The sequence below is a fragment of the Vanessa cardui genome, chromosome 12, assembly GCF_905220365.1.
Source record: "Vanessa cardui chromosome 12, ilVanCard2.1, whole genome shotgun sequence".
Classification (NCBI taxonomy): Eukaryota; Metazoa; Arthropoda; class Insecta; order Lepidoptera; family Nymphalidae; genus Vanessa; species Vanessa cardui.
This window is the reverse complement of record NC_061134.1, coordinates 751,366-774,392: the sequence shown is the minus strand read 5'-3', so window position 1 is coordinate 774,392 and position 23,027 is coordinate 751,366. Positions and strand designations below refer to the sequence as shown.

Sequence of the window (23,027 nt, the reverse complement as noted above, 5' to 3'; positions counted from 1 at the left end):
ATCGGGCTGCGTAGGTACATATCAAAGTCGGATGACCTAGTACTCTAAGTATCTTTGAATCTGACATACAGAATTACTTATATTGGGTTGTAATAAGCGGTCCTTTATGTTTTGTATGAAATCTGCGTTTTGAAATATCATGGAAAATATAACAGTTGGATGTAATAAAAGTATAAAATTTAATAAACTCGCAGTGATTCCATTGATGATGCGTATTTTTATTTATCTCCTCTTTACTATGAATACAATGAATATTTTACCTTAATTTTCCTTTCCTTCTTTCCTTAAACACTTTAATTATTACTGTGTATACCTTTGAAAGTTTTCTTATAATTATAGTTTCATATTACATGATTTGAGAAATTTAATAAGAAAGAAGTTTTACTTACAAAAATCAAATAATAAATATTTGTACTGGATTGATAAATTCCCAAAAAAATACTCGAAATTTTTAGTTTGCCAAACTACTTAACAAAGAAATACCATCATTTACTACTACTAGTACGTTTGCATGAGACTTTTTAAAGATATTGTGAGCTTGATGATATAATATTAATTAATGTTATTTACACAAAAAGTATTATACAAACGCTTAGTCACTTTTTAATAGTGCATAATATAGAAACTTTAAGAAATATTACTGATATTTGTTAAGAATGCATTCAAACTTTATTTTATTTCTACTAAACTATATTGTTCACCGAATTAATGCAAATATTCGATTACTGAAAACAATATTTGTTTGGATTATTATAATATATTTAACATTTATTTATTTTTCTAAATTATCTATCATAGTTAAACGCAACTCGAATATTGGCAATTGGTATGTAGTTTATCGTCGCGTGCTACATCCGAACATACACATTACCTATCTTAAGAACCAGGTAAATAAAAAAAACAGAACCGGGTACCACGCACTTGTTAGTTCCTTTAACTTACCACCTAGCTTAAATAAAAAAAAATTATGAACTCATAATTTAGTAGCCATTTATGATCAGACTTCAGTGTCTTTAAAGTTACTTATTAGTTTGAGAATATGGTTTTGGGAGGATTCTCATATCCTACAACATTTAGACTAAGAGATTTAATGAACATATTGGTGATAAAATTCCTCAAAAATCTTATCATCAAGAAAGAAAAAAATATGGTAACTATAACAATCAATTTTAATATTTGACTCCATGGTATTTATTTTATTTATTAAGAGTATTTATATATAATATGTTACATTAATTTCAGTAATTTCTTATGATTTATGTGTCATTTTATTTTCATACAATTCAAAATAAACCTCATATAAATTATCTACGTCATAAGTAATGTGCTTTATATTGATTGACCTGACTTGTAGTTCACTAAAAATGACAAAAACTCGGAAGCATCAATAAAAATAAAAACTCTCAATTACATTTGTACAATAAATTAATAAATTGAAAAATATTTATGAACGAAAGACTTACTGCCTACTTCAAATGTACTGTCATCTGTCAATTGTCAGTGTCAAAGAGCTCTTTCAGTCACCGCAGTTATGTTATGAGGTTTCATATCAACATTACCGCGTGTAATTTAACTGTTTTATATATTAAACAATGTCTGTGAATTAAATAACAACAAAATGGACGCCTACGATATTTTTAAAAAACTGACAAAGGGCCTTACATTCAAACGTCGTGTTTTAGGAGTGAAAAATGTCGTAAGTATTCTAACCTCTTTCAATGTTTTTATTTCAGTTTAATTCTATTTTCCTTTCACAATACTAAAAACTAAAACTTGCATGTTTTTAAAAGTTTCACAACCAGTTTATAATATTAAATATATTTTTAATTCAATAGCTTTATTACCCGTAAACACTCTACTAAAAATAATTAGAAGAAAACTTGAACAGTATCTTTAAATTACACTATAATTATTAACACAGTTTTATCTAAGTATAACTTTTTCAAAATTATAAATTTCATAAATCTTTAAGATTTAATATAAATTTTACTTTTCATAGGAGCAAAATATAAAAACTGTTCTAAAAAAGGAAACAGAATTAAATAATGAGGAGGAAGAGGAAGTAAAAAAACAAGAAATTGAAGATGATGACAATTCAATTGAACCATCAGATGTTGAAAATGAAAGTGATGAAGATGAGAATGAGGATCTCCAAATAATTGATGGTGTTACAGTAGAGAAGAAAATCAAGAAAAAGAAATCTAAATTAACACCTGAGGAATTAAAGAAAAAGCTTGAAATTGAACAGGTCTCTTTTATTGTTAATATAAACCAGCTATACAAAGTTTATAAAAAAAAGATAATTTAAAAAATACTTTTTACTATATCTAGTTCTTTAATTGGTCGTAGGACATTGTGGTAGTCCTACAACACAACAATACTTAGTATTGGTGTGTTCTAGGATGAATGGTAAGTGAGCTGGTGTAACTACAGGCACAAAGAACCTAACATCTTAGTTACCAAGGATGGTGGCATATAAGCAATATGAGGGATGATAAATATTACTCAGAATTAAAATGATTGTGGGTGTTATAGACCAGCATCGAAAGATCCATTTGCAATCTCCCTGTATAATATTTAAAAAAAAGAAACATTTTTGTGCAATAATTGATGATATTTTGATTACAAGTATTGTATTAAACAAAATTGGTGTCATTAAAATGTATTGAAGGAATTTATAACATAAATTTTATCTCATTAAGTATAAACAAATTTATATTTTTTAGGAAAATCATTTTCGCAATGAACACGGCATCAAAGCGGTGGGTCGGCATATTCCAAATGCATTGAAAGATTTCAATGAGCTAGTAACCAAATACAAAGTAGCACAATCACTAGTGGACACAGTGAGTCAGTGTGGTTACTCTGAACCCACACCAGTGCAGCGTCAAGCCATACCCTGTTTATTGGAGGTTAGTAGTTCTATGATTTCTTACGTATCTGGCAATCTTAAACAATATGATAAACCAATTATCTTGGCATACTCAACTTCAACTCTTTCTAGTCATTTTTGTTTATTTTTGTCTAGTCATCAATATTTTGTCTGGATGGAGCATAATAAAATATATATGTATACAATGCATTACTTTGATTAATAACATTAAAACTTCCAAATATAATAATGTAGACCCAGCTTCAGATAAACAGGAACATCAAATAATTAACAATATTTAATATGGTTTACAATATTTATTTTTACAGTTTTCTTTACAATCATCCATTATCTTCCGAATTTAAAGGCAGATTAACAATTCCCATGTCAAATGTAATAATATTCTATTTCTACTTTTATTTATAAAAATGTCAAACCAAAAAGTATTCATTACATTCATATAATTCTGTGACTGAATATAGCTCAACAGCAAGAAGTTATATAACATTTAATGATTTTTTATAAATATTATATTTAAAATACTTTATAGGCTTACAATAATGATGTTGTCTCGCTATTTTAGCATATATTAGGAATTATTATCAATAAAAAAAAAACAATCAATAATTTTATTCAATGACTTATTTCCCTCCCTGAGCTGAGATGGCCCAGTGGTTAGAACGCGTGCATCTTAACCGATGATCGTGAGTTCAAATCCAGGCAAGCACCACTATATATATGTGCTTAATTTGTGTATATAATTCATCTCGTGCTCGGCGGTGAAGGAAAACATCGTGAGGAAACCTGCATGTGTCTAATTTCATCGAAACTCTGCCACATGTGCATTCCACCAACCCGCATTGGAACAGCGTGGTGGAATATGTTCCAAACCCTCTCCTTAATGGAAGAGGAGGCCTTTCTCAGTGGGAAATTTACGGGCTGTTACTTACTTTTTTTACTTTTTACTTTATTCCCAGGGTCGTCAGATAGTAGCCTGTGCCCCGACGGGCTCCGGCAAGACGGCGGCGTTCCTGGTGCCGCTGCTGCACTTGCTGGGCGCGGCGCAGGGCGGGCCGCGCGCGCTGGTGCTGTGCCCCACGCGCGAGCTGGCGCTGCAGATCCACCGCGAGGCGCTGCGGCTGGCGGCGCCCACGCTGCTGCGCTGCTCCGTCGTCAGGAGCTGCAAGCAGAGCAAGATCAAGGAACGGGAGAACACCATTAAAAAGAGTGGTATGGAACTTTATCTTGTAAATAATAATAATATAATAATAATATGAGACAACATCACATACATTACTCTGATCCCAATGTAAGTAGCTAAAGCACTTGTGTTATGGAAATCAGAAGTAACGACGGTACCACAAACACCCAGACCCAAGACAACATAGAAAACTAATGGTAATCTACATCGACTCGACCGGGAATCGAACCCGGGACCTCAGAGTGGCGTACCCATGAAAACCGGTGTACACACCACTCGACCATGGAGGTCGTCCAAAAATATTACAATACTCTTGAAAATTAATACTAAGGTTTCAGATTCATCCAATCCTTAATGACATATGTTTATGTATATATATTTAAATGTTAAAAAAGATTAACTACTGAGTTTCTTGTTGGTTCTTCTCGGTAGAATCTACTTTCCGAACCGGTGGTAGCTTCACTTAATTGTAAAATGACGATTCAAAAGTGCTTGTAAAAGCCTCCTCGAATAAAGTTTATTTTGATTGATTGATTAATTGTATCTGGTTTATTTTACTGTTGCAATTGACTTTTCATACCCATTGTTATTCATTTATTATTGTTACATATAGATAGATCAAACTGTTATACTTTTTAGTTCAAACAGACTTATCGCTCATTCTCATACTCTGATGAGACATCAAGTGATCAGCTACAAAGTTCTTTGAGTTACACCAATACTGCTCAGAATATCCAATAGTGTGTTAATACCATTGATGAGAATTAAATTTGTTTTCAGATTTAGTGATAAGTACACCGAATCGTCTCTGCTATTTGCTGAATCAAGAAAATGTTGGCATTACGTTAGATAAGTGAGTTTTTTGCAAATATGTTTTTAAATTTACATTGTACATACTTTTTAAATTTATATACATACTGGACATTATCAATACTGCAAATCTTTCCTAGAGTCCAATGGCTAATCATCGATGAGGCAGACAAGTTGTTCGAAGGCACCACGGAGGAAGTCGACACGTTCCGCCAGCAGCTCGACGTCATCATGGGCTTCTGCAAGGCTAAGCTGGCCATGTTCAGCGCCACCCACACCCCCGCCATCGCCAAGTGGGCGCGGCACAACATGCGCGGACTCATCAACGTCACCGTCGGACTCAGGTCTGTCCGCACCATTATCTTTGCCCTCGTGTTCAAACCCACGTATCAGCGAATAACGAATCGATTTTATTTATTGTTTAATACTCAGTAATAGGCTATTTGACAATGCGAAAAATAAATTGTGAATTATTGTAATCAGTGTATATTATGAGTTTAGAAATGGTTATTTACTAATGATACTTGAAAATAATGCTTAATTTATTCAAAAATCAATAAATAATAATGCATTATTTCAAATGTTTGTCACGTGACAAAAAACGCTCCTGATTGGCCGGGCTTATGATGAAGTCACTTTGTTGTAAACCTTGCTTTTCTACTATATGTACCACAGATTAAAATACAGCAAAGTGACGTCACCGACCCCATTGCAGCGCCATATTGTCCAAGTAGCGTTTTCGCGCGTTATTTAAATATGGATTTTTTAATAAGATATTTTTCAGCAAATATGTACTAGAAACAAAAAAAAACAACTTTTACTGGGTTCCTTAACTTCTACTAAATAATATAAAATTGATTTTAAAAACCAGTCAAATAGCTTATTGTTTGAAGTTTGGAAAAGGGATGCTTAAACCTTAACAGTTTAAAAAATATTTTTAAATTACATTTCATTAATATTTCGTAACAAGTTCATAAGGGTTATTCTTGAACGAACACTCTTGCACAATGAAGCCTTGTAGTTGAAAGAACTATATTATGTGATATTAATTATGTTGACAGGAATGCAGCCTCCACATCAGTAGACCAAGAGCTGCTGTTCTGCGGGAACGAGAATGGAAAGCTGGTGGCGTTTAGACAACTCGTACAGAAAGGACTTAAGCCTCCGGTTTTAGGTAACAACATACAATAAACAACCTAATGACAGCGTGATGAAATATGTTCCAAACCTTCTCCTCAAAGGGAGAGGAGGCCTTTAGCCCAGCAGTGGAAATTTAGAGGCTGTTGTTGTTGTTGTTGTTTGACGTCTGGAATCACAAAATACGCATTAACATAGACATAAGCATATTCATATTTATTATTTTTTACTTGGTAGTAACAACTTGATTACAATATCTCTCAGCAGTTTCGCTCACGTATGGGGAGCATGTTTTTTTTATGGAATAGGTTGGCGGAAGAGCATATGGGCCACCTGATGGTAATAGTCACCATCACCCATAGACAATGACGCTGTAAGAAATATTAACTATTCCTTACATCGTCAATGCGCCACTAACCTTGGGAACTAAGATGTTACATCCCTTGTGCCTGTAGTTAAACTGGCTCACTCACCCTTCAAACCGGAACACAACAATACTGAGTACTGTTGTTTGGCGGTAGAATATCTGATGAGTGGGTGGTACCTACCCAGGCGGGCTTGCACAAAGCCCTAACATATTTACCAAGCATGTAAATTTGGAAGTTATATTTCATTGATTGAAAAGAATAAATTTCGGAACTTAACAAAATTAGTTAGGATTATAAAATTTCATCTATAGAATCAATCTTATTTTTTTCATTAGCTTATGTATTTTTCCTGTTTTCTTTGTCATTTGTATAAATTGTTATTATCATTTATTTCAGTTTTCGTGCAAAGTAAAGACCGTGCGAAGCAGCTGTTCAAGGAACTTATCTACGACGGTATCAACGTAGACGTCATCCACGCCGACAGGACGCAGGCGCAGGTGAATAAAAAAGCTCGAATCATATAACAAAATCAATAATCATGATATTTCTTTTTTGTATATGGCAACTCTGTCAGAACATAGATAAATAATCCATAGATACATAAAATGCACTTTGTAAAATTTAAATATTAAATACCTATGTTATTTTATAGTAAAAGGAGTTCAATGTACCATGTAAAATATGAAAAGTTACATATAATAACAACAAATAACTACTACTTTTATTCATTGCTAGTTTGATGATGAATAAGGCATTCATATAAAAACTCTTTTGTTTATAAATATTAAGCTAAAAATTTCCATTAACAAAGAGCAACCCTATATTTGTACTAGTATGAGCTGAGATGGCCCAGTGGTTAGAACGCATGCATCTTAACCGATGATTGCGGGTTCAAACGCAGGCAAGCATCGTGAGGAAACCTGCATGTGTCTCCACCAACCCGCATTGGAACAGCGTGGTGGGATATGTTCCAAACCCTCTCCTAATCGAAGAGGAGGGCTTGTCCCAGCAGTGGGAAATTGACAGGCTGTTACTTTACTATATTTGTATTAATGAATTGTCCCGGTCTCCCAGCGTGACAACGTGGTGCGCAGCTTCCGCACGGGGCGCATCTGGGTGCTGATCTGTACGGAGCTGATGGGTCGCGGTATCGACTTCCGGGGCGTCAACCTCGTGATCAATTTCGATTTCCCGCCGTCCGCCATCGCTTATATTCACAGGTTAACAAGATAAATTAATGAAATATGTATTAACTTAATAAAAAATCTACATACATATAATATTGTTATGACTTAGATTTTGTTTATAAAATAATTTAGAAAATAACTACTACCAGAATAAATATTTGGCTTTAAAATACATAAGCAATGTTTAAATGTACTTCTTAATAGTAACAGGAAATATTGTAAAGATAAAAATCAAATGGAATGCAATCAGTTAATATTTATTATGTTCTATTCTCCATATCAGGATAGGTCGAGCGGGCCGAGCGGGACAGAAAGGTCGCGCCATCACGTTCTTCACGCAAGATGACGTCACCAATCTCAGAAGGTAATGCGAGCATCACTAACTTTTCTCACATATAGTCATAGTCAAGATTACAAAATTCTTTAGATTACTATCTGACGCGACAGATTTTAATCTGTCGAAATATTGTGAACCAAAAAATATGATGCCAATTTAACGCATTATTTTTCGCTATATTGTAATCTATCGAAGTTAAACCGTTAGATTACAATCTGTCCCACGTCACTTGTCGAAAGCTCTTCCTGATTAGCCGGTCTTATTGTAAGAGCGACCAATCATATGTCACCGTTACTATTCGATAGTTTACATTCTATTGAAGTAAATTTCAATTAAATTATAAAAACTCTAACCTAACCGAAATATTATGAACAATCGAAATTATATTTTATTCCAAATTGAAAAAAACGTGAAATAGATTATATAGTTTAACGAATTTTGTAATCTTACGGTGACATAATCTTAGTTTAACAGTAATAGTATATACTAGTACATAGTAATGTGTTATTTGTATAGAACAAATGGGATATGATCAAGAGTGAATGAATGGTTTCATGAAAGCTGAAACTGTAATTTATAGATCATAGAGAGAGAGAGAGAGAGAGAGATGGTGAAACTGAGTTTTTAGCCAAAATATTGTGTAGTGACAATTTCCTGTCTGCTACTTGTTAATTGAACAATATTTTTTTATACTGAAATCAGAATCTTGATTAAGAGTGATTTTGAAACTTTTATCATTAATATCACCTGAAAGCTATCATCACCCGGAGTATATTTAAGATTCGCATAAATTATTCCGACCGAAAAGTCTTAAGCCAGATGTACTAGGCACGATTTGAACAAAAAATTGAACTATGTTTATAAAAAAAAATGTAAAATTTATATATAAAAAATTCTATGTATAGAACATGTAGAATGTTCCGCAAAGAATGTTTGCCGGAGTTTGACGATCGCAAGAGAAGAAAACTTATTTCACTTGTATAATTTATTAGCTGTGTTGCGCGGTTTTACTTAAAGAAGATTAGGCATCAGATAGAAAGCGAATTGCTTTAAACTTAATTATAATTTGTAATTCCAGCATTGCTTCAGTAATGAAACAGTCCGGCTGTGAAGTACCAGAATACATGTTGAAACTCAAACAGGACGCCAACAAAAGGAAAAAGTTGTCAAAGAAGGCGCCACACAGAGACAAAATATCAACGATCTTGCAGAAACCGGAAAAGTATGTAATCCTTGATCATTTCATTTACAACTTTGATTTTCTTCATTATATTAATGATGTTGTTTTTTACTCAATAACACTATAGTTACGAATCATAACAAGGTTTCTAATTCACAAAGAACATATTTTTATATTTTAAAATATAACAACAAAATCCAAGAACAAACTTTGTCCGATTAAGAGTGATTTCTCTAAAAAAATAAGTTCTGCCCTTAAGGTTTCTAATGTTGTGTATTATTTGGAAGGCTCAACTGTTTAAAGAAGAATGGATTGTTCCCTAAATTCCAGCTCACAATGGTTGATAATAATAACTATTTATATAAAACAAATAAGTGATAAAATTAAAGAGAGATTTCTTAAAATATGCCATAATTTTTGATTTTTATTATTTCAGACGTAAACTTGAAACTCAAGACGCAAAGGAAAGTAACAAGACGAAAGACACAGATAATGTTAAAAATGGAAAGAATAAAAAATTAAGGAAAATACAAAATGGAGTAATGAAGAAAGACAGACCTCAGAAAGAAAAAACGAAGATGGGAAATGAAGCGAAAAAATCACATAAAATAGGTCAAAACAAACGGAAAAAGAAGAAAATGAATAAAGTGTGACTAAGTAAATAAATTATTAAGTTGATGTTTAGTTTTATTTTTGACTAAGTAATGAACCTTGAAAAACCTTGAAAGATTTTGATTTATTTTGTACTCTATGTATAGGTTGCATTGTAATGCTATTAATTCTTCAGACTCACTTTTGTAATGCTCAAATGTTAATTTTTGCAATACAGCCTTAACTAATTCTCAAATATGTGGATGTTTAGATATTTGTGATGATTTTAATCCAGTGATCTCATTTAACATAATAGGTTCATGAAAAAACAAAACTTGAATTTAAAAAAAAATTTTGAACAACCTCTATACACTATGTTTCTGATATTGGATTATCAATTAAAACAACCATCAGACTAATAAACCATTTACTAGCTTTACATAATAAATCAGATATAAAATAGACAGTCTTCATTGCAATTATATACAAAATATGTTCATACTAAGTTACTTAAATAAAATATATATGTATAGTCTATGGGACATTAAATTATAAGCCATTATAAATCTATGGCACTTTAAGAACATTGCATAAGCCTCAAACTCGAATATTTATTAAGCTATAATTAATTCTACTTAAAATATTTTCAAGCCTCTTCAAATATTATAGAGAAACAGTTTTAGATAGAGATTCTTAAAAAACTGTTATATCAGCATTGTTATTTCTAAAACAAAGAAGTGGTCCAAAAGTTATGTATTTTAGTAAAAAAAAACTAACAATATCTTGCTTAAAACTATGCCTAACAATAATACTATTTTGACAGTTTCTTTGCATAGATTTGTACGATTTATATTTAAAAAAAACATACACAAAGTTATCACCTGACGTAATAGAATCATAAAACTAAGAAACAACTTTTGGTTAAACACATTTTTACTTTCTAAACCATAGTTTTTTTTTAACAAAAATTTACTTAAAGTAAAACATAAATAAAATATTGATGACTGTCAAAGTTTGAATGTGAATAGTGGTGGTGAATTTTCACCGAATATTTAATTTTATGCTATGCAAACATTTTAACAGTGCTTTGTTTATAATTAAATTATTAACAATTTCTTTATTTTTTTAAAGCGATTTTATTATTTTGAATATAATTAATTCTATAGATAAATAAACTATTGTTTTAATAAAATTGTACTTCCCCGTTTATTATTATTCGAAACGGTAATATTTGTATATAGACCCTTTTTGCTTACAATAAATCCCTGTTAACTATATAACATAAGTTTAAAAAAATAGCTGATGATAAAAACTAAAACTTATCATAAACTATGAAATTAAATATTTACAAGTTGCAACACTAATTTCGCGCTGTCTTTTTAGTTCCCATATTCATATTTATTTCTCTTATTATGTAAATATTGTTAATTAATCATCATATTAAAAGTTTTAAGTTGGGTCCGAATAGATAAATTTTATGTGACCTTACGGTCAGCCCCGATTCCGGGGCAACACTAGTAAAACAAAAATTTACTCATAGTGTCAAGTACACTTTGTTCCTGTAATTATTATTTACGTGAATTTGACACAAACTATCATAATGATGAGGTGAGATAGTGGCACTACAAAGTTTCTGTCCCTATTCGGAAAAATCTTAAACATTAGTTAATTTTTATCACAAACTTCAACAGCTCTGTTAAAGGTTGTAATAAAAATTAATTATTTACCCTGAAATTAGGCGGAAGACATTCGAAAAACAATCTTAAAACTTTTAATATGAGTATGCGTTAAAGTTATGTTAGTTGAATTAAATAATATTATCATTATGTACAGTTGACAGAAACATTCAAAAATGTCTGATCAATAGTTATTGCACTTGAGTTATAAAAAGGTCAAATTTCGTAAATTAAAATCAAATCATAACAAGAAGAAAAATGACCGATTCTGTAAGTCACTTTGGGTTATCAAAGCCCATTTAAGGCACCATTTATTTACATTAATAAGAGTCCTTACGATATTAATTAAGCTAACATAGCATATTGAAATCGAGTCCCTGATTTCTGATATTATATAAATTACTATATAGATAAGAGATGTGTGAAATCTGATTATGGGTCTGATTTAAGTGATTTTTTATCTTAACTTAATATTGGAAAGGTAGCATGATTATCACAAAAATCTCAAAAGAAATCTGTTCACAATTATATGAGATTATCGACATGGAAATCCATTTCATTTTATATAATTGGTCGTTTTGATATAATTTGTACATTAATTTAAACATTTTTAAAGAAGATATCTGTTTTCGAAAAACAAAATATGTTTATCAATCGTTAACAATGAATTAAAATGAATCCATTTCTAATTATGAAGTTGAAATTCATTCGCATAACCAGTCACAGGGCAATCTTGGCATTTTATTAGCCGGCCAAGGCAGGTAACCGGCTGTTTTGAAGACCCAGTAATCATAGGACACCTTACTGATAAGCAGCACCAGAACTAGTACCTCCAGGCCTATGATGTAGTAGATGTAGTCCGTCCAATCCCTGGGCGTATGACAGACCTGATACTCCTTGAGATCAACCACAGGGCCCATGCTGTCTTCGCATTGTAAGCTCTTTAAGTCTGGTATATTCTTGTAGTTTTCTAGAAGCCACGGCTGAAAGGTAGTTGATATAACAATTATCCAATCTGTTCTAAACCTTTAATACCAATTAGATTTGGACTGTTATTCAATTCCTCGGTATTCTAAGGGGCTACTAGATTAATTTCGATTGGATTTTTCTTTAAAATAAATTACGTAGTGTTATCACATTTAAGTCCGTTTAAGAAAGTAAGCAATTCCATATTTAAAATATATAATTTATTAACAACGTAAATATCTCAGCTGGGAAAATGAAAATGAAATCATTACAGTAAAATGTTTTCCAAGTGGAATTGATTTTATAACCACCAACAGGACTAACAACTTAAATCAGAATATTAAAGAAGATTATACCTTTACAACTTTTTCCGTGTTGCAGTCACAGTGTATGTAGTTCCCGCCGATCAGGAACGAGGGTCCCGTCGTTATGAAGCAATTGGACATAACGTACGTATGGATCTGGAATATGAAAGACCTTTTCAGCTTTTTCAACATTGAATTGCACACATAGACAAAGTTCTGGAGTCAACGAGACGAAAGATAGAATGGATTGTCAGGCTCTTAGATCTTATCTCGGATTGGAGTTCTTTGGTAAGTAATTTACCATAGTAGCGGTTGTCAGTACAAAATTGACAATCCTTTGCCTCAAAAATACTGGATTCCTGCCTAAATCCTCTGCAGTCATTTCGAAAAGATTAAGGGAAGAATTAGGAAATATACGATAAACATTTTAGCTGCTTATCGCGTGCGCACGGAATTGTCTCTGCTGATCGTTCAGGACGAAAACAAACCAACATATAGTAAAAATCTTCTAAATATTACAAAACGAAAACTTCTAGTTAATACTTTCAAATGAAAGAAAAACATTTTATTTTAGAAATTAAAGTCAACCTTCTCACCGTCTTAAGTTTATTGTGGGTTATAGAAAACACCATAAAGTTATCTATGAACTTGGTGCCTTCTAACTCCACGATGCTAGCAATGTCATTGTAGTCCACCAGTAGCTGCCTCAGGTGCTCGTACGTTGGATCATCGGACACCGCTTGCAGAGATGTGATCTATTTGTGTTATAATAATTGATTGACTTTATATTCAAATCAAATCAAAAAATCTTAATTTGGACATGCACATTTTACAGATCATACAAATATATACATACAAAATAACAAAAACACACAGAGTATGTGATGTCCAAACTGGTAAACCACTCAGCTTATGTTGAAATCATTGTAATATGAGTTTCAACGCTGGAATTCTGTGGTGGCGAGTCAATACGTACGTCACGTCGCAGGCACTGAATTAATACAAGGTAAATAACAAAAAGAAAAAATATAAAGATTTGTGTGATTATATATAAATAGCAATAAATATTAAGGCCAGTACGTGGTCATCTTATTAAATGAAAAAAACTGACTAACTAACTTTTGTGTCGAACTACATATACGCCTTTAAGTCTAGATTTACTTTGAATTCTATATCATTAAGAATTAAAGTCGATAGTTCAACAAAGGTACTTAAATTATCAACGGAATATTTTGAAATTTCTAAATTTTTAGATCATCTACTCACATTGTTATATGAAACGTTCAACTTAGCCGTGTTGGGCGGCAGATTGGTGGGCATGACCTTGAGATGTCGCATGGAACAGTCCACTGCTACCAAATTGGTGACTTCTCCCCCTAGAAGTTCCAGCCGATCGGGTATGCAGGTGCAGTTCGCATTAGCGGGTCGTATATTACGACAACTGGCACTCAACTGGAAATGAAATAACTTATAATAATACCAGTTTTAGATAACACAGACCTGACTATGCTGAGAGGTGTAGCCGTTTGGCTTAATTTATTTGTATATCTAGACAGAATGTACTACAAAAGAGTTAAAACAAATGAAGCTAATATATCTCTGTGTGCGTATCAGCTATGCTTGACACACGCCAAACGCCATATCGATTTGCCAGTGTGCGTTTACTTATTGGTTAACTGTTAGTTACACTTTTTTAAAGCGTTCTTTACTTTGTAAGTCACAGAACACATGTAACATGCATGTGTAGCATGTAATGGCAAAAAATGTAAAGAGAATATGTTAATTGTATTTTTGTTATAAAGAACTATTTCTATTACCCTATGCTGTCTGCAATGTGAAGTAATTGCAACTAAATAGTTCAATTTCAAATAAACTTATTTCGGTCATTATTTCAAAGCCTAGTGAGTAACTAACATTTTCTTCACAAGCTGCTACAGTGTCCATTGCAACTTTTGAACATCTACCTATTAAGTACCTACTCAATTCTATCTGAATTCCTCAAACTAGGTATCTCTGTCTCAAGCTAATATCTAGGTACTTACCTCTTCTTGAACTCGCAAATGGTCTATTTGGACAACCTGCACGTCTTTGAACCAGTTAAACGTGAGGTCGAGGGCGCAATACGTGCGCTCGTAGTTGAGAAACGTCACCAGTGAGCTACTGTTGGTTTCCATCGCCTTCTGGAAGTGCTTGCATGGAAGGTAATTGTTGCCTGTGGGAATAATCGGATCGGTTAAGCGTTACAAAGTGTGCTTTAAAGAAACGGTTTAATCTTCAAATATTAAATGAAAAATAAATACAAAATATTAAATATTGTGGCGGAAAAATATAATTTCTAAAAACTTTACGAAAGAGGTGTTCCAAAACAATTACACTGTACGTTTTTTTTATTGAAATACCGGCATAATAAAGATTACTACTTTTGATTCTATTTATTTTCCTTACAAACTTAAGAATTCAATCTGTGTCACGCGAAAATAAGTTAGTCTCACCTGACAAATCCACGGAAATCTTTCTGTTACTCTGAACCAAACTCAAGGGGAACTCTGTGAGATTATTGGCCGAAGCGTCGAGGACCGTCAGGGTGAACAGGTAGGCAAACGGCCTCTGGATTGATGGCTGCAGAGTCGCGCTGCTCAGATTGTTGTTGGAAATATTGAGACACGCGATCGAAGAGTACTTCGGGAACTGACCTAGACGGCACAAAAATACAATTTGCAAATCTTCTCTTCAACTCAAACAAAAGTATTCAACACTTTTTTTTAATAATAGTTTTTAGACGATAATCCCTTATATGTAAAGTTTAAAAATATTGCTATTATAATAAGTAGCCAGGTAAGAGTCCTTCTGATACAAGTGTTTTCACTTAGAATTTTTATTTACCGTAAAATTTCTTATAAAAAATCTTATATTATTACTGTTATATCACTGATTTTGGATGAGTTTTAAAAGGATATGAATCATAAACGATATGACTTCACCAAAAATACAAAAAGGAAGCTCTGTGACGGCCATACTGAGAAACCTGTCGGCCATTTTTGTGCATCTATATCTATAGTATATGTGTCATACTTTTCCTTTTTGTATTTGTGTTTGAACATGAAATCATCTGCGAAATATGTTCTAAATTAAAACCCGTTGAATCATAATAAGCAATAAGAATTGCTCTTCAACTTTTTCAGTCATGTTGATGGGAAGTATTCACAATTTATAATTTTCATTTAATATTTTTAAAGAATCGAAATGGTTCACTGGTTTCTATACGTGAACCTCAGGCTACATAATCGCGTGTAAAACAATAGCAAACACCAATTATTATTATTGTTTACGTTTGTTAATCCTCCTGTAAAATACAACAGTATGAGCAAAACTGAAGATTTATACTTGAATTAACTAACAAACCGCCTTACAAGGAAGTTCTTTGCCCCACTGGGGGATATTTGTAAACACTTTTTAATTTATTCACTTTCGAAGAATAGTATCTTGACTGTACAAGATCACTTAAATATTTTTTGAAAATGAAACCATTTTTATAATTTGAAAATGCCTTAAAACAATTATTTCTTCTTATTCGTTGTTTTAATTACCTTTTAAACCAACAATCAGATGGTATACATAACTTATAATACTTACTCTTATTTCGTTTTATTTCTGACACGTCCTCGGCTTGCATAAACAAACGTGCGATTATAATTATTTATATCATACTACAATAGCTATACTAACTCTTTTTATAGTTATTTATTAGTTCTCCAACAAAATAACCAAAAACATTGCACTTAAAAAAAAATATTCAATAAAGTCGAAATGTATCAAAGGCAATGTGAAATATTAAAAATAAAAGTGAAAGCTATTTCATTTTTAGACTTTAATGGTAGGTGGACAAGAGAAGAAAAAGGTATCAAGTATATCTTTGCCTATTATATATATACATAATCATTCTATTATTTACACAAAATTTGAACAAGTACCAAACTATGACTGTTAATTCGATCGACGCTTACTATACTTTTGCATATTATAATAAGTACTAAAAAATATATATAAAAAAAAAACAAAATATCATATTTACTCATGTTAATTCAGGACGAATGACTAGTATAATATGAATGCTATAAAAAGAACACGCCTTTTATCGTCCATCCTACAATATTAGTCCCAAGACGAGCGTATTGTTGTACCTGTGGTCATATTTATGGGTCTAGTTTTGTTATTGCAAAGAATATCCTCGCGTGTCAATACAGTGGTGCCATTACGGCTGTAACATAGCAACTGTTACTATAAAAATATTTGTTGTGGATTGATGTGAAATCAAAACAAATAAAATAAATGTATAAGTCAGTCTTATACATTTTATTTAGCATACATACAACAACAACAGTATGTAAATCTCCAAATGCTGGGCTAAAACCTCCTCTGCTTTTGAGGAGAAGGTTTGAAATATACTCCATCACCCTGTTCCAATGCCGGTTGTTGGAATACACATGTGGCAGAATTTCTATGAAATTAGACACATACAGTACAGGTTTCCGAACGATGTTTTCCTTCATGGTGATTTATAAACACAAATTAAGCACATGAATATTCAGTGGTGCTTGCCTGGGTTTGAACCCGCAATCATCGGTTAAGATGCACGCCTTCTCATCACCGGGCAATGGCAGCTCTAAATACTCCATAATACTGATTTATCGACTGCAACACTTATCAATTCCCAACAAACATTTGATAACAACAGTTGATATTCTATAACCTTAATATGACCACAGATCTCTTCACTCCGGAAGACGCGCCCCTCCACTTTACATCACTGTCCGCCTGCATTAGTACGACCAGAAGTACAGCCAGAAAAATGTACAAATTATTATATAATAGATGACTTTATATATATTTCTTTAGTTTAATTATAAAGTATACTCGCTTACCGACGATCTTGCCAATGTTTCCGTCGGTGAGTGCCATGGAGGTGAGCCGACGAAAGACGGCCTGCGAGACGTCCAACTCGTCTATGGTTGCGTTTAACACGTGGAGATTGGTCGTATTCTGTGTCACTGTAGAAGAAAGAACAAGGGTTTGACATAAACGTTTAGAAATATAGTGGGTAGCTACGAAACTTCGCGTTTATTCAAGAGATTTTTACTAATTTCCAAACTTATGACAGGTTTTATTTTGATTTAATTTTATTGTCGATTCGCACGTTTTACATTTGTTATTTTGTTTATATGCGGCCATCGTGCCACTCTCAACCCGGCTAGTAACCTTTTTCCGCTCTCTAAAATTATTTTTTTTTTACATCGTCCTCTTTAATTTTTTGCCCTACTACGGCTGGAGCTTTTCAAAATAATACCATAAACGATCATTTACGTGCAGCTATCGTCCCATGATCTATTAATATATAAGAGGTATACACGAACACTATAGAAAAATTCTTCTATATAAAAAATCACTAAAATAAACTTCTATCTATTCAGTGTGCCGTCACACATCTCTTAAATAGGAAAACGACACTACAAAGTCTTACACTTTAATATTTTACTATTATATACCTACCTATTTATTTTTATATCTTATGTACATACACCCCTGCCTCTTTCTATATATATTTCTTTCCTCTACCTTAATATTGTCTGGAAGAGATCGCTGTTTTAGTGATAAGGCCGACTGAAGTGACTTAAGGATGTGTTTACTGGCGTACAATAAGGAGTATTTTGATTCGATTTTAATAGCGAGAGTACCTGTATACACATTAATCGTGCCTGCTACCGGTAAAAATAAAACATATCGAACATCCCTACTTAAATAATTTAACTAATAAATCACAATAATATTAGAACAGCTGATTTAGTCGTATAATGCTAAGAAACTTATAGCCGTAACAAAGATTATGTAGGTAAATTTAATAAATGCGATTCAACAGGGAAATACTGATATAATTTTAGCCATTTCCTTTTGGTCATATATTATATTAATCTAAGTATGTAACATGATATTTTGTGCGCAATAAAAATTTTTATTTGAGACAAATTAAATAAATCGATATGTTTAAATGTCACGTATATTATTATATATTATTTTTCTTTGTCAGTATTGAATATATACCGCGTTTGTAGGCGAGTCGACGCGCAATATCACCAACAATACGTTCTTATACTGATTATAAGTTATTTTTGCTATCAAGGCTACGGCGAGAACAAATAGTTATAATCGTATATATGCGTGTCTAGAATCGCAGATCGTGTGCTGTGACCGTTATATTTCTAACTTATATTTAAATTTATATCAAGCAATAACATATTAATATTTGTAGCCCTATTTTGAGTATTTCATTAAATATTCTAAGTTAATTCAGTATAATTAGAAACACAGGGAATATAAATTATTATATCTATACATATAATAGAATTGGATACATATGTATATACGGTACATAGACCAAAATAACTTTTTTTACAATTTCTGTCTGTCTGTCTGTTTGTTCCGGCTAATCTCTGGAACGACTGGACCGATTTTGACGGGACTTTCACTGGCAGAAAACTGATATAATAAGGAGTAACTTAGGTTCAGCTAAGATGTCCCAGGTCTTAGAACGCGTGCATCTTAACCGATGACTGCGAGTTCAAACCCAGGCAAGAACCACTATATATATATATATATGTATATATTGTGTTTATAATTTATCTCGTGCTCGGCGGCGAAGGAAAACACCGTGAGGAAACCTACATGTGTCTAATTTCATCGAAATTCTGCCACATGTGCATTCCACCAACCCGCATTGGAACAGTGTGTTGGAATATGTTCCAAACCCTCTAATGGAAGAGGTGGCCTTATCCCAGCAGTGGGAAATTTACAGGCTGTTACTTAACTTAGGCTACAATTATTTTTTTGTTAAATTAAAATGCGTATAAGCTCGCGGGCACAGCTAGTCTTAGATAAATCAATAGGTATTTTATCAATGGATTGATTTCTCACGGGATCTGCGTTTATATTTATAAAATAAATGACAAAATATCAAATCAAAATACTATCAGTTGAATCTACATTCCGAACCGGTGATTTGTTTAACTTATAATTTAAATGTAAAGCTGTCATATGTGACTCGAATGAAATATATTTCGATTCCGAACTTATGAATACAGTCTCGAGACTTTGTGTTAATTAAAAAACATAAATGATGTCTACTGACGACGCGAACGAGGCTATTTATAACTATGATTTAGATATAAATATGAATCATAAATAAAAACAGGATTAATTTTAGATATTTCCACATGACCATGATTATAATGTCAGCTTATTAATAACTCTCAAAGAATATAAATAGCGACTAATATAAAAAAACGTGCATTGATTACTGAGATATCGCTATTCACTGTATAATATTTTGTTTCAACCTTGAGCTTAAATAACCCAGTTTAAAATGTATCCTTCGAAATAATCAAGGTTATTTGTTTTAAAAATAAACAAAAACAATGCAATCACGTCCGGGCATTCTTTCGTGATATATTTACGACCGGGCGCCGGCGCACGCGCAGGTCGTCTCACATTCCGCAACGATCACATTCGTAAAGGTTTGTTTGTGATAAATAAAAAAGGGGTAATAAATAGTGATTAGAACACGTTTTATAGGTCGTGGACTGGCGGTCCAATAACCTTTCTATATTAGTATTTCACAATTTCTGTAATTTATCTCGTGCTTTGCGGTTAAGCCGTGAGCAACAATGTCCTTAAAATACATTTTGACAGACATTCAAAAATTATAAGGTCTTAGAAATGATCACATTGACAAGTTTATTTATTTTTTTAATTTTGAAACTGGTTTACACCGGTTAAAACACTAACCGCAACCACATCCGAGGGTAGGCATTCTAGCGGTTTAGACTGAAACCTGCCTAGTAAGAAGCCTATTCACCCTGTTAAATATACGCGGTTTAGGTCTGGCAAAACAGACGTTGAACGATCGCTCCATGCTTAGGAACATATCAGAAATGAGGATGGCGTTTCGTGCAATATGATGGTATCTCAGTAATGTCCCCTACATTATTGTACTTTGTTGTGGTACTTTCAGCTAATACGATGGAAAATTTGGAAGAGTAATATAGTGTAATTTAAAATAATTCCAAAGTAATGTAATGCTGAACAAGAACAAGAAGATATTCAGTAAAGACAATCCAGAGATGGCTTATAGAACATAAGAACTAAGAAGAGGACTGGCGAGAAGTGCCACGTAGTCTTGTCCAGTGTGTCAAGCTTGATATGAATTTTAACGATCTTGATGGACGCACCCAATTTGATATTTGATAGTATATAATATATTGGAACTTCAAACTATCGTTTAAAAATATAATATATTCTTATGCTTGAAAATCTAGAGTATTCAGTCAACCCAAGCTTATATCAAAACTTGAACAAGAGAGTGAAACATCAGTAAATAGGCTTAAGTAATAGATAAGAATTACATAGGATTACTATTATAACTCACTCGTAATAGCAAGCGCCTCTTTCAGTCTGAAGCTGTCCACGTCACAGCAGAACACGGAGACAGGATCCACACGCGTGCACTTGGGCTCAGTGGGGCAATGCTCCCGAGACATGTGGAAGCATTTGCCCTTCTTCAGCTCTACGCGAGGCGCCTCCGGCTTGGGCTTCTCTGTTGACGGTGGGCGCGGCTGGAAGTTAGAGGAATAGGTTTATTTCAAAAGTTTCTAGAGAGTTGTAGCTATTAGGTTAGACTAAATTTAAAATGACTATAACATGTATGTGAACAATGATTATTGTTGGGCACTTAAACAATGAATTTTAATATGTTTAATTTAATGTATAATTCTTCATGCTTGACGGTGAAGGAAAATATCTTGAGAAAACCGGCACATGTTGGATGAAAATTTGCCATATGTTTTTACCAATCCGGATGAGGTTGCGTGGAGGAATAAGCGTGCTCGAAACCTTCCCTTCCAAAAGGTCGGAGGAACAGTGGCACCATTTTTTGTTATTATATTTTAATTAAATTTAAACGATTACGCAGTCATAATCGTACCCAAGCGTATGATTATGACTGCGTCAATTACTTTATCAAATAATTTAATTGATTTTTTGCTCAAAATTTAATTTAATATTTAAAGTATTTTGACCTACAAAATTATTGGGATTAGTTGCAATTATTATAAGTGCATTTTTTGTCAGTATCTTAACTTTGGGCGTTAACAAATTAACAGTTCGCGCTTCGTCGAGACTCAATGTAGATATATTATGCATAATATATTCTTAATACACATTATAATATCCACTAGGATTTACAAGAGTAGCACGAGGTTCAAAAAGTAAGCGTTTTTTGCAACAATGTTTAAATCTAAGAGACTAATGAAGGTAGGGCAGAGATATACCGTATATATTTTACCCCGCGTCTCCAATCATTTTAAAAAGCAACGAATAGATAACGAACCGAGCACTTTCTATCTATTATTCATCTCCTGCAAGCTTGCTATAAGCTGAACAATGGCCCTTGACACAAGGGCTCTTAACCCCTTTGGAATTAAACGAGGGCGATAGCTTAGAAAAGAACGCTTGGCAGTTTCAAATATAGCTCGGGCTATGTAAAGAAATACGAAATAAAATTTTAATAACACGACTCATCATCAGCCTGTAAATTTCGAACTGCTGGGCTAAAGCCTCCTCTCCCTTTGAGGAGAAGGATTGGAGCATATTCCACCACGCTGCTCCAATGCGGGTTGGTGGAAACATTAAACACATGCAGGTTTCGTCACGAAGTTTTCCTTCACCACCGAGCCAGAGATAAATTATAAACACAAATTAATCACATGAATATTCATTGATGCTTGTCTGGGTTTGAACCCGCAATCATCGGTTAAGATGCACGCGTTCTAACCACTCGGCCATCTCGGCTTTTCGACTACATCCTACTAAATTACTACATTCCAAAAAATCCAATTAAATTGATATGCATAATCACTAACATTTAGATACCAATATAATCTTCTTCAACAAAATCATTTGAGCGATTGAAAAAAAAATGACGACTTTTTCTGTACACGCAAGAGCGGATTTGGTTCCCAAAAAAGTCTTTGTATGTTGTTCGTTCAATATAAACGTTTTATATACATACACCGGTTGTTTTAAAACACATTATAAAGTTAACTCGCTCAGTACATAATGTTAAATCTAAAATTCTATTTTTTAGTAAATTCATGTTTTCCCTGTTTCGTATAAATATATTTTTTAGATTGACATATTATACTGATGTGCGTTTAAGTTCTTGCATTTTTTATTTTTTATATCTTATTTCGAAAACATATCAAAATATAAATTGCAAATTTTACATACATAAGGAAATACATTAATATTTGTACGGATAATATATTGACGAGCATACAAGTTGAATTTGA

General features: G+C 32.8%; 2 protein-coding genes across 2 annotated transcripts in view; one reads left to right on the top strand and one right to left on the bottom strand.

Annotated features, from left to right (window-relative positions):
- The first annotated feature begins 1,506 nt into the window (after positions 1 to 1,506).
- LOC124534368 (probable ATP-dependent RNA helicase DDX52) lies at positions 1,507 to 9,770 on the top strand. Its single transcript, XM_047110168.1, has 12 exons — positions 1,507 to 1,696; positions 2,000 to 2,248; positions 2,727 to 2,912; positions 3,850 to 4,102; positions 4,854 to 4,926; positions 5,024 to 5,227; positions 5,945 to 6,057; positions 6,785 to 6,885; positions 7,463 to 7,608; positions 7,859 to 7,939; positions 8,991 to 9,134; positions 9,529 to 9,770. The coding sequence occupies exons 1-12, from the start codon at positions 1,619 to 1,621 to the stop codon at positions 9,743 to 9,745; spliced, it is 1,845 nt and encodes a 614-aa protein (XP_046966124.1). The 5' UTR covers positions 1,507 to 1,618; the 3' UTR covers positions 9,746 to 9,770.
- Positions 9,771 to 10,093: 323 nt separating this feature from the next.
- LOC124534099 (protein halfway) overlaps positions 10,094 to 23,027 on the bottom strand; it is a 52,759-nt gene continuing 39,825 nt past the window's right edge. The window contains exons 3-10 of the mRNA XM_047109770.1: positions 21,107 to 21,293; positions 17,553 to 17,678; positions 15,123 to 15,323; positions 14,673 to 14,842; positions 13,897 to 14,082; positions 13,227 to 13,385; positions 12,682 to 12,786; positions 10,094 to 12,342 (exon numbers count right to left, since the gene is read on the bottom strand). Coding sequence (XP_046965726.1) covers positions 12,064 to 12,342; positions 12,682 to 12,786; positions 13,227 to 13,385; positions 13,897 to 14,082; positions 14,673 to 14,842; positions 15,123 to 15,323; positions 17,553 to 17,678; positions 21,107 to 21,293 — 1,413 coding nt within the window. The 3' untranslated portion in view covers positions 10,094 to 12,063. The remainder of the gene's footprint in view (positions 12,343 to 12,681; positions 12,787 to 13,226; positions 13,386 to 13,896; positions 14,083 to 14,672; positions 14,843 to 15,122; positions 15,324 to 17,552; positions 17,679 to 21,106; positions 21,294 to 23,027) is intronic.